The 12530-nt window shown below is 38.1% G+C and overlaps 1 protein-coding gene across 2 annotated transcripts in view; it reads right to left on the bottom strand.

Moving 5' to 3' along the window:
• Positions 1-394: 394 nt before the first annotated feature.
• The window catches only part of IFT172 (intraflagellar transport 172), a 3348311-nt gene continuing 3336175 nt past the window's right edge, over positions 395-12530 (bottom strand). For both annotated transcript variants that reach the window (XM_044075467.1, XM_044075468.1), the window contains exon 48: positions 395-943. In XM_044075467.1, coding sequence (XP_043931402.1) covers positions 854-943 — 90 coding nt within the window. In that variant the 3' untranslated portion in view covers positions 395-853. The remainder of the gene's footprint in view (positions 944-12530) is intronic.

The following is a 12530-nucleotide window of genomic DNA, read 5'->3' as shown; positions in this document are numbered from 1 at the left end:
TTCCATAAGTAGATTTTACCCCAAAGCAAAAAGAACAGACATAATCAGTATTGGGGGGGGGCTGATAGTTGCAAAAACAGAGAGAAATTCATATAAATTAAACATACCAATAATAAATATAGCAGGAGTCTTCAAATTTTTGATCCAGGGTCCCAAAACACATTTACTAACAATCAACAATTATCACAGATGAAAATAAAAATGTGAAATCACAACCGTTTGGCACAGATAAAGGTAAAATGTGGTCTCAAATTTCCAAAACAAAATTTTCAACAAGTAACCACAAATTCACTGCTACAAAATTACCTTCTGTATAGTAAAACTGTGCTAATCTGCTGGTTGAGGTTAAATACAAAAGAATACTTCCTTGCAGTTTTAAGAAATTAAACTCGAGGACAACAAAAATTATGGCTTTATTTTATGAATTACAAAAGGAAAAAAATAAAATATTTAACATTTTGGTTATCGTTGTGAAGTACAAAACAAATTACAGAAAGAAAAAAGCTATATACTAAGAAAGTCATTAGGACAATGTACATTTTGTTTACTGACCAGAAACTTTTATATACACTGACACAGAAAAATCTTGAAGTTCTTACAAAATTAACTGTTTTGTTCTACCATGAGGGATTTTATATCAGTGACTCATCTGGGAAGCTGGAGAAATGCTTATGAAAGCAGCCAGGATGCTGTAATTAGAAAATTTGCTCTGTGTGCGTCTCTTTGGTGGTCCAGTTTTGTAACGGTGTGTACATAATATTCCTAGTGTTATCTTTTATAAAAATGGTAATGAAGAGAGCTATGGTTGAACTCAAAATGGAATGACAGCACAAGACAATTCCTTAGTGTCATTTCACTGAAATGAAAAGCCGCCACTTGGAATTCCACCGCACCACTGACTAATGAATTTGACAACATCCTGACATTCTGGATTGTGCGTTGTCTACAGAAAAAAGAAAGAAGTCAGAGAACATAGTTGTGAATATTAGTACAATACACCAGCTTCCACTAAGAACTATGTTCTTTACCAACTGTTTGTGCTGATCCTGTGTCATCATCTGGAGTAATAGGTACAGACACGTATAACATCCTAGTGTCAGTTCAGTCATATTCATATACATAACTTAGGTATGATTGTAACATTACGTACCTGTAGTAATATTCATTTTGTGCTGCCCATCTTTCAGATTAATACAACCACTAATGTTAATTAACTTGAAACAGTTCTCAGTGCACTGCACATCCTTTAAATTACTCCATTACTTGCTATCACTTTCCTTTTGCTGACTGACCTGCATCAGTTCTCAGTAACCTTGAGAGAGATTCACTGTGACGTATTTCTCAGAATTCTTCAAAATTCTAGTTTAATTTCTGGTGTTTCAGACTTCCATATAATATGCTCTAATTCGTATTGCACCCTTAAAACCCGTGTTAGACTTCTAAAAATGTGTGAGTAATAATAATTTACCTCAGATCTTCTCTACTCTTTTTCCTTTTTTTGAGCTCACTGCATATGTTCAACATCACAGAGCTGCAATACAAATAAAGCTCTACAATAAGTACAGTGCATAAGCGTAGGTTCTTGTAAGGGCTACATGGCCTCTGCAACCCCACCTACTACATACGTAGTTCAGTGCTTAACTATGCTCATTAATATCTAACATCCACATGACCTTTGTAAGTACTATCTTCTAAAAACAATTTCTGCTGGAAGACTTGCACAATAAGATTAACACTCTGACCTTCTAGCAGTGTGTGTTGCATCAGTCTTCTGGTATCACTTTTATGGTAAGGCACTGCAGCAAATAGGTTTCCATAAAACTGTACTACAACATTTCTAATGAAAACATCATGGTTCCCATAAAGCACCTTACTAAATGCACATTAGTCAGTGTAAGTGGCTCAACAGGTAGCATACTCATTTTTGGTGCACAAGACAGTGGGTTTTATTCCCACACTACGTAGATTGATTACTGAGACTGCAGTACAGCATGGGGGGGGGGGGGTGCTGTACTCTTGAATGTGTCATCCTTCAGATGAGACATTAAACTGAGGTCCCATCTACTTGAGTTGGCATTAGCTCAGGTGGATATAAAAGATCCCACTGCACCTACTGAAAAGAGCAGGGCACGTTTCTGTCTAAATTCCGCCTAGTAGTACAAATACCACCCAAAAACAGGCCAACAGCCTAGAAGGACTAATAGAGTTAACAAAGGATGGAAAAATAAATCTTTTTCTTACAGTAAATTAATACCAGTAAATCTTTTTTTTACAGTAAACTAATACCAGTACTGTCTTTAAAATAAATTTTGTGACAATACAGTCTGTTTTAAATATGAATAATGCACTTGATGACTGGCCAATTGTAAGGAATCAGGTTACTTGTTAATGACACACTGTTGAAAACAGTCTGGTCACGTCTATTTGGCTGAATGTGACTTGTGCAATTTACACATGTTGATCTGAAAGAAATGACATTTCCCCAAGTATGACTGTGTTAAAGCTTGAAGAAGTCAGTCAGGTTGGGATTAGCACTGAGTTTGTGATGGGTTACGACTGAGATTTGATACTACTTAGTTTTAGGACTGATGTTAAGGTTAGGGTTATATGGTGTGCATATGTTTATGGCAGTCTCTGCAGTGTGTGATATATGGGGGCTTTGATAAGTTTGTCTTTAGACAAAATAGCTTTTAACTTTTTATTTTAACTTTAAGCTATTTGCAACTCATTGTCTTATATATGCCTATACTGGTCTGAAACCTTGTTTGAATCCTGCACAAATCCTCATTACCGGGTACACCTCTACATTTTCTAATAAGCTGAATACAATACAGCCTACCCATCATTCATCCATCCATTTCCTGGTAACCTGCTTTATCCTTTACAGCATCATGGGGATGGTAGGGAAAGTTTCATTTTTATCAAGATATAAAAGAGATAAAGATAAAACAAAGGCTATAGCCATAAACTATATAAAAGAAAGGCTATCACCATAAATGATGTACTAATGCAAGAATTAGTTCAGCAATATCCATAATTATGGCGGCATGTTAAATGAAGTACTTAGGTGCATGGATTAAAAAGGATTATGTTAATGTCAAGCTAAGGATATCTGGGAACAAATTATAAACAATGAAAATATAAAAAATTAAGAAAACTGGAAACTGTTGATATTGTCTACAGATAGTAGGATACAAGCAGCAGAAGTGTCTTTTATTCCCTTAATCTTATATATAAGTCAAGCACATTTTTATCAACCAGAGGAAAAATTGTAGATGATAATTAATAAAGAGTTAAAGGAATTTATTTAGGAGAAGAAGAGGATAAGGGTTAAGTGGGATAAGTTGATTCTCCTCATAGAACAAGCAGCTTACAGCTATATGATATGAAGGGATACTTTAGAGTTACACAGTTAAGGCTCATATATACAACTCCGGCAGAATGTTAAAAATCAATGTGGGAAAGGATGATGAAAACAGTGGGGGGGGGGTAAAGAAAGACTAGGAATTTTGTATGCAAGTCTATAAAGAAATAACAACAACCATACAAAATGTTATATTCTTAAAGCAGAAAGTATTCTAAGAAGTAAGCCAACATGTTAATGGAGAAAGAAGATTTTTCCAATAGCTGTGTCTGCAAGTATGGATGCACTAAATAGTTAACAAGGGGTCAGAAATTATTGGAGAAGATTATGAAATGACGCAAGGTAGTGGGAGCAAATAATTTGGGAGGCAACAGAGTGGGGTGAGACTAAGCAGATGTTTGGACTACAGGTTAGAATCTGGGAATTTAATGACTTGACAGTTTTTAAAAATTCCCTAGAGAGTACTGTGACCGAAATATTGGGGAAGCAAAGGGTTGAAACTAAGAAAATAATTATTTAAGCTAGGTTATAAGTTCTGAATTGCAGAGACTTGATAAAGCCTTACTAGATGTAATGTTGCTGTTTGCAAAAAAATAATTACTAGAAAATGCAAATCAAAATCAATCCTCAAGGTAAAGTAAGTTCTGGATATTGTAAAGGAGATAAAAGACACAAAAGTGGGTAATTACATAAGGGAATAAGAAAATTCATAGAAATAAAACAAATTTTTGGGAATATATGTCTAATTATATTCAGGAGGAGGAGAGAGGTTTAAAGGAAGGGATGAATTGAACAATGTATACAATGTTGGAGTGAATGAACATTGCTGAAAATATGCAGTCTGCTTGACAATAAGAACAGAAACTGCTATTATGGTTTGTTTTCTATTTATGTTTGTAAACCTATGTTACAACTTAAAATATGATTATGTAATAAAGATGTTAAAAAACAAAATTCTCTTCAACTGCAAGAGATGATATAAGTGGCCAAGTTGAAAAGAAAAGGTTTCTGTAACAATCAAATTATGCAGACTACAAAGCCATTATGTTACTTAAAAAAAGTTTACGTTATTACAGACTGAAGGAGAAAATGATTGGAAGAAAAACATGAAATGGCATAAAAATGGCATGAGCCACTATGCAAAATGGAAACACTCCAGAGGTGAAGCAGGGTATAAATTCTATCAAGTAGCAAAAACAAAAAAAAAAAATTATTTTAGTGGCACCACCATTATGTGAGAATCTTGTGCACCAAAATGAGCTGTATGGAACATTGGTGTGAGACCACTACCACTCTTCATAGTGATAAAGGGACTGCTAGAAAAAAAGTTGGATAAAATAAATTAGGTGGGAAGGAACCAATATGTTGTGATTTACAGTTACAGTGCCTTGTCTCATAAAAAAGCTGTAGACCCAGTTCCAAAAGACTTGCTCTCAGCGTACCTGACCCCCTGTGTAAGCCTGTTTATAAATAGGACTTAGACTGAAGTAAGTCACTTACACAAGACAGCAAGTCTTTCGAAATCATGGCAAGCTTACATCGGACTAAGTCACTTAAACTGAGAGCAAGTATTTTGGAATCTTGCCCTCCTTTTTTAAAACATTATTTGGCAGTGAATATACATTTTTTGAAAGGCGTGAGCAATTTGCTAAGAATAAAAAAGAGAAGCATATGCAAAAGGAAGAGCAGTTTAATTAAAACATTCATGCTGACTACAAGGGGCCAAATTCCAAAGGAGTTGTTCTAAATTCTGAAAGACTTGCTCTCAGTTAAGTGTCTGCACAGCCAAACTCCAAAAGATCTGCTCTCAGTGTAAATGGTCACTTACACTGACAGCAAGTCTTTTGGAATCAGGCCCAATATAGTCCCGGTTTACAAGAGCAACATATTCTATCTCTGCACATAATTCTGTGGACAACCAAATTAGTTTTCTTAATACTAGTCAAAATCTATGATATATTTAAGCCTGATAATATAAAGTGTTCTGAGGATAACACCAAGTCTAGACTAGCCTTATCATTTTATTTTTATTTAAGGTGCTATAGAAGATGTAGACAATCATCTTGTTTATGTTTTAATTTCTAATGACAGTGATAATAGCACTCCTGAATCACATGTAACATCCTGTCAGGCATTCAGCAGTGTTTTGTCAAGTTAGCAAATTTTATATATATATATATATATATATATATATATATATATATATATATATACACTATTATTTGTGCATGCCTATTTTTCATTATGTAGTAATCAGTTTATCTAAATTACTTGCTTCAGTATAACATTTCTCAAAATTTGTATGATGATGACTAACTGCTACAGAGAGATGCCCATCTTGAGTCTTCAAACCAATTGACTATCCTACCCATTTATCTTACTACACATGCTCCCATCTTACAAATACTTCTGCGTATCTAAATAGAACTAATGACAAGTAATGTATTAAATGTGCAATAATAACTGTCCATCCCAAGTACTACTAGGCTACTGTTAAGTACATATTTTGTATTTGGATTCATTCCTTTAATGAGGTGCTAGGTATAATAACAGTAAACATACTTACTGTAGGACTTATCTAAAGTTCTCTACTTTGATTTTTACATCAACATCTGACTAAATTTTCCAGAGGACTATCCTCAAACTGTTGTTTCTGGTCAGTCATGCATGTATCTCCTAAACAATTCAACATTTTTTAAGAAACTTTTAGAGAACATTTTCAGCACAGATATCTACAAAAATGCTTTAATTTGTCTTCCTCAGAGTACCTGTTTTTTGAATTTTAATAAAAATGACATTTTTATTCTACAACATGCATTATAAAATATTGGAGAAGTTTACATAGAAGTTGAATACAACACTGCTAAAAGAAATGAGCAAAATGCTAGACCACAATATTAAAGGCATATGAACCACTACATTTGGTACCTTTGTAGAAAACAGCATAAATCAAGCCCTGTATGGGACTTCATTATGAAATATCTAGGCAGCACCAACAGTGTGTTCAGTTGCAAAATGCACCTATAATTGCTATACCACCATTAAAGATTTTAGTGCAGCACAACACTGAATCTGACTTCATTATTTTAAGCTGCTTCAAGCCAAGTTATTTTAACTATAAAGTTTCATTTTAATGAATATATATATATACATATGCATATGTATATGTGTCTACGTGCGTGAGTGTGAGTGCGTGTATGTGTGCGTGTGTGTGTGTGTGTATATATATATATATATATATATATATATATATATATATATATATATATATATATATATATATATATATATATATATATATATATATATATATCCCCAGAATTAAAGTTAAGATTTTTTTTTTTTGTATTATGGTGTGATTGCTTTCTACATAACCATTACAACCAAAACACAATGCCAAGCTATAATTCATACCACACCTTTCGGCCACCTCTGGACCGAGACCTGGATCAAGGCTCCGGAGAGCACCCCTGCAATACCAGGCTACAATTCTTACCTCACTTTTTGGCCACAAAACCAATACTGAAACACTAAAGGTGGAGGAGTGTCCATATTCACCAAGAATATTCACACCTCCAGGCTAGTTGCCCAACACAATGCATCTGAAATTCTCCAGGTGCAACTAACACTAGGTAAGACTGCCATCCAAATTGTAGCTTGTTACAGATCCCCCACCATACCCCAAGATTCTCACTACACCTTCCTAAACATACTGGAAAATATTAAGATACAACCAAACACCCTAATACTGGATGATTTCAACTACCCTGCCATTAATTGGGAAAACTATTCGGGTACCAACACCTTTTCCCAACGGTTTTTGGAATTCATGAATTCCAACTCCCTGGATCAACTAATCCATTGTCCCACCAGGGGCTCCAATATCCTAGACCTGGTCATTACCAACATGGGAGATAGATGCTCCACACCAGTGGTCACCCCATCATTGGTCAGGTCTGACCATAAGCAAATCACCCTTGACATCCACATCCCACCCCCACCCCCCAGTAAGGAAACCTCCTTAAAAAACTTCTCCAAAGCCAACGTCATGCTACTGAAGTCAGAAGTGACAAACTTCACAACACCCCACGCAGACGGGATCTGGAAGTTCGACTGCAGAATCCTACATTAAGGCACTGTATGAGCACATCCACTCGTGCATGAATCGTGCCATTCCAAATAGAACCAAGATGCTCTTCTCCAAAAAAAGGTATCCAATCTGGTGGTCCCCTGCTATAAACAAACTATACAACAGAAGGAAAAAACTGTTGCAGAAAAGAGGAAAATACCAGGATGCAAAAAACTCCCTCACCAGCCTCAGTAAGAAGCTGAGATCCCTCATAAAATCCTTAAAAGCTAGTTACGAAAATAAAATTGCCAAAGATTCCAAAGACAACCACAAGGCATTCTATAGTTATGTCAAGAATCTAAATGGCAATACTCAGATCTGCTCTGAGCTACAACAGAATGGCATTAAATATACTGATCCCAAGGATATTGCCAATATCCTGGCAGATCGATTTAGTGCAAACTTCACCCCCTCTCACCCCCTAAAGGGCCCATCTCAATACCAAAAGATTGCCAAATTCCAATAATCACAGCCACATAGGTAGAAACAGCACTCTCCAAAGCTAAGAATACAGCATCCATGGGACCAGATGACATCCCAGGCTGTGTACTACATGAACTACAAGATGAACTGGCACCCCACCTAAGTGTCATGTTTAATCATAGCCTCACCTCAGGCTTCGTGCCCACTGAGTGGTGCACAGCTACAGTTTACAGATGACTGCAAACTGGGAGCCATTATTGAATCCCCAAATGATGTGGATATTCTACAACAGGGCCTTACAGAAACAGATGCCTGGTGCCAGAGCCATGGGCTCAAGCATAATGCTAAGAAATGTATAGTTATCCCCTTTGGAAAAAAAACATGTACCCATGAACTACCACATAGGTGGCAGGACACTAAACATCGAAAGTGTGATGAGAGACTTAGGGACACAAGTGGACAGTGGTCTCACTTTCGATAACCACATCGCCACAACAGTCAGAAAATCCTTCTATGTGGCACCTCATCACTAAGGGCTTTTCATCCAGAAAAAAAGAGGTCATTGTTCCACTGTACTCATCCCTCATTAGACCCATTATAGAGTATAATGCCCCATTTAGTATGTACCTCAGAAGACATCTGCAACAGCTGGAAAGACCACAGAAATACCTCACTAAAAGAATCACAGGCCTAAAGCAGATGCCATATGCTGGCCGTCTAAAAAAAACTCCAGCTATACTCTGTGGCATATCGTCTACTCAGAGGCGATCTCTGCTTAACATACAAGGCCATGTCAAACCCTGAGCTGTTGGACATGCTCCACTTAAAGAAATCCCAATCCCTCAGAACTACATGCTCCAGGGATCTAAACCTTATCATCACAATGAACTAAACATGCTGGAGGGATAGGTTCCTGACCCAGAGACTCCCCATACTCTGGAATAGACTGCCCATACATGTCAAGCAGAGCGCTTCATTGGCCCTCTTCAAAAGGAACCTTGATGATTGGATGGGAGATAGGAAATTCACCCCGGGGATCATGTCAGTCGCCCTGCTAGACAGGGGCTCAGAGAAGTAAATATTGTGGGAAGAAATTTCCAGGGAATTGTTATGGCTAGGCTTACATAGGCCTTAGGGCCGATAGCCTAGTACCAACCTATGAACCTAAAGGTGGAGGCGTGTCCATATCCATTAAGGATATCCACTCCTCCAGGCTAGCTGCTCAGCATAATGCATCTGAGATTATCCAAGTGCAACTAACTCTGGTCAAGACCGCAATCCAAATTGTAGCTTGCTACAGATATTCCCACTCCTCATTTCTTGATAAACTGGAAAATATTAGGGTACAACCCAACAACCTAATAATGGGCGATTTCAACTACCCCACCATTAACTGGAAAAACTACTCATGTACCAACTCTTTTGCTCAACGTTTCTGGAATTCATAAATTCCAACGCCTTGGATCAACTTATCCACCCCCCCACAAGGGGCAACAATGTCCTAGACCTGGTCATTACCAACATGGGTGACCGATGTTCCACACCAAAGGTCAATTCCTTGTTGGTCAGATCCGACCACAACCTAATCACCCTAGACATCCACATCCCGCCCGCACACCCCATTAGGGAAACTACTGTAAAACATTTCTCCAAAGCCAACTTCAGGCTTCTTAAGATAAAAGTGGCAAACTTCAATACACCCATGCAGACGGACAACAGAGGTACGACTGCTGAATCCTACACAATTGCACTTTATAAGCACTTACATGAGTGCATGGATCGAGCTATCCCTAACAGAACCAAGATGCTATCCTCCAAAAAAAATGAAGCAAATCTGGTGGTCCCCTGCCATAAACAAACTCTATAACAGAAGAAAAAAACTGTTGCAAAAAAGAGTAAAATCCCATGATTGGAGGAACTCCCTGGCCTCAGTAAGAAGCTGATATCCCTCATAAAATCCTCCAAAGCTAGTTACGAAAACAAAATTGCCACTGATTCTAAAGACAACCACAAAGCATTCTATAGGTATGACAAGAATCTCAATGGCAACACTCAGATCTGCTCTGAGTTACAGCACAATGGCACTAAATATACAGAACCAACTGATGTTGCCAACATCCTGGCAGATAGATATAGTGCTAAGTTTACCCCCCTCTCACCCACTACAGGGCCTATCTCTATACTGGAAGAATGCAAAGTTCCTGTAATCATGGCTGCACAGGTAAAAACCACACTCTTCAAAGACAAGAACACAGCATCCATGGGACCTGACAACATCCCAGGCTGCATTCTATACAGACTACAGAACGAACTGGCACTCCACCTAAGTACCATGTTTAATCATAGCCTCACCTCAAGCTTTGTGCCCACTGAATGGCGCACAGTGACAGTTATCCCACTCTACAAAGGGGGATCCACCACAAACCCTGGGAACTACCGCCCCATTAGCCTGACGAGCCTGGTCTGCAAGGCAATGGAAAGTATCATCAAACTAATAAACAAAGACATTGGTAATCTCCAAACTCTGGACCCCACCCAGTTCAGGTTTGTAAAAGTCAGATCATGTCTCCTAAACCTGATAGACTTCTTTGAAGCAGTCACCAAAGCCGTACACAAGAGTAAAGTGGTTTGCACATCGTATCTAGATCTCACCAAGGCTTTCTACACCATTCCCCACTCTGGAATTATAGATAAACTCACTAAACTAGGTATACGTCCCTATGTCACAAGATGGGTTGCCAAATGGCTCACTGACAGAACCCACACTGTGAAAGTAGCAGACTCCAAATCTGACTTCAGACCAGTGACAAGTGGAGTACCAGAAGGTTTAGACCTGGGTCTTCTCCTGTTTGGTATCTACTTCTCTGAAGTACAGGCTAACACAGAAGGTCTTTGGCTAACGAAGTTCGCAGATGACTGCAAACAAGGAGCCATAATCGAAACTCCTAACAATGTGGACATCCTAAAAAAGGGCCTCACTGAGACAGATGCCTGGTGTCAAAGCCATGGCCTCAAGCTCAATGCCAAAAAGTGCATTGTCAACCCCTTTGGTAAAAACTCTGTACCCATGGACTACCACACAGGCGGTAGTAAACTTAACACCGATAGTGTGTTAAGAGACCTTGGGACACAGGTGGACAGTAGTCTCTCCTTTGATAATCACATTGCCACAGTAGTCAGGCAATCCTTCTACGTGGCACACCTCATCACAGAAGGTTTCTCATCCAGGAAAAAAATAGGTCATTGTTCCCCTCTACTCCTCACTCATTAGATCCATTATAGAGTACAATGCCCCTTTTGGTATGTACCTCACAAGAAATCTACAACAACTGGAAAGGCCACAGAAATACCTCACAAAGAGGATTACCAGCCTCAAACAGATGCCCTATGCAGACCATCTCAAAAATCTCCAGCTTTACTCCATCGCATATCGCCTACTCAGAGGCAATCTCTGCCTAACATACAAAGCTATGTCAAACCCAGAGCTGTTGGACATGCTCCAGTTAAAGAAATCCCAATCCTCCGAGTTACATGCTCTAGGGACCTAAACCTCGTCACTACAATAAACAGAATATGCTGGAGGGATAAATTCCTGTCCCAGAGACTTCCCATACTCTGGAACAAACTACCTATCTATATCAAACAAAGCCCCTCATTAGCACTCTTCAAGATGTTGATGATTGGATGGGAAATAGGAAATTCACCCCGGGGATCACTTCTGTGGCTCTGCTCAACAGTGACACAAGAAAATAAGTTTCCTGGGTGGCGAAAGCCAGCGTACCCTTTTGGCTAGGCTTATATAGGCCCTAGGGCCAACAGCCTAGTACCTACCTATGAGTCTAAATATAATACAAAACATCAGTATGTGACAATGAAGACATATGAACCTTTTGGCCAGTAGTAATGGGGTATGCCCCTGCAAAATGTATGTAAGACTGCTAGTCTATCTTGAAGATTTAAGTTTAACTCAACTCAGAATTTGACCCCACCACTTTTGTTGCTTTGAACCATAGCATTTTAGCCATGACGTTACAAATAATAATAATAAATACATCAGATTTTTACTTCCGGTGTAGCGACAATGTAGTAAAGATTTATTCCAGGCCATTATGTTATTTTACATACTAATCAGAAATTAAACAGAATTCCCTCAATGAAAATGGAGTACTATGCAAATGTCAGACTGTGACAGTGAAGGCTTAAGAACCCAAACAACTGGTACCTATACAGAGACAGCCATGTCTCAGTTTTTCTTTAAGGTTTCGGTATCAAGGTTTTGGGGAGTAACAAGATGATGTTCGGCTACAAAATGCACCTAGTAAGACTACTAGTTTATCCTTATGCATTTTAGTGTAAATTAAAACTGAATCTGACTCAACTTTAACTTCGAACCATGACATTTTAACTTCATGCTGCAAATGATAAATTTTTTTTCTGGTTAAATACATATGATTTTTACTTCTGATATAAACAGAACTCAGTAAAGATGTATTAGACTGTTACCGTATTCTGTATACCTAACAAAGGTCCAAGGCAACTTCCCTTACTGAAACCTAATATAATGCAGAACAGCAGACTGACAGTGAAGGTCTGTGACCCTTACATGGGTGGGTA

The sequence above is a fragment of the Protopterus annectens genome, chromosome 6.part1 (assembly GCF_019279795.1).
Source record: "Protopterus annectens isolate FY-2018-M chromosome 6.part1, PAN1.0, whole genome shotgun sequence".
In the NCBI taxonomy this organism is placed as follows: Eukaryota; Metazoa; Chordata; order Ceratodontiformes; family Protopteridae; genus Protopterus; species Protopterus annectens.
This window is presented reverse-complemented; position numbering and strand designations above follow the sequence as displayed.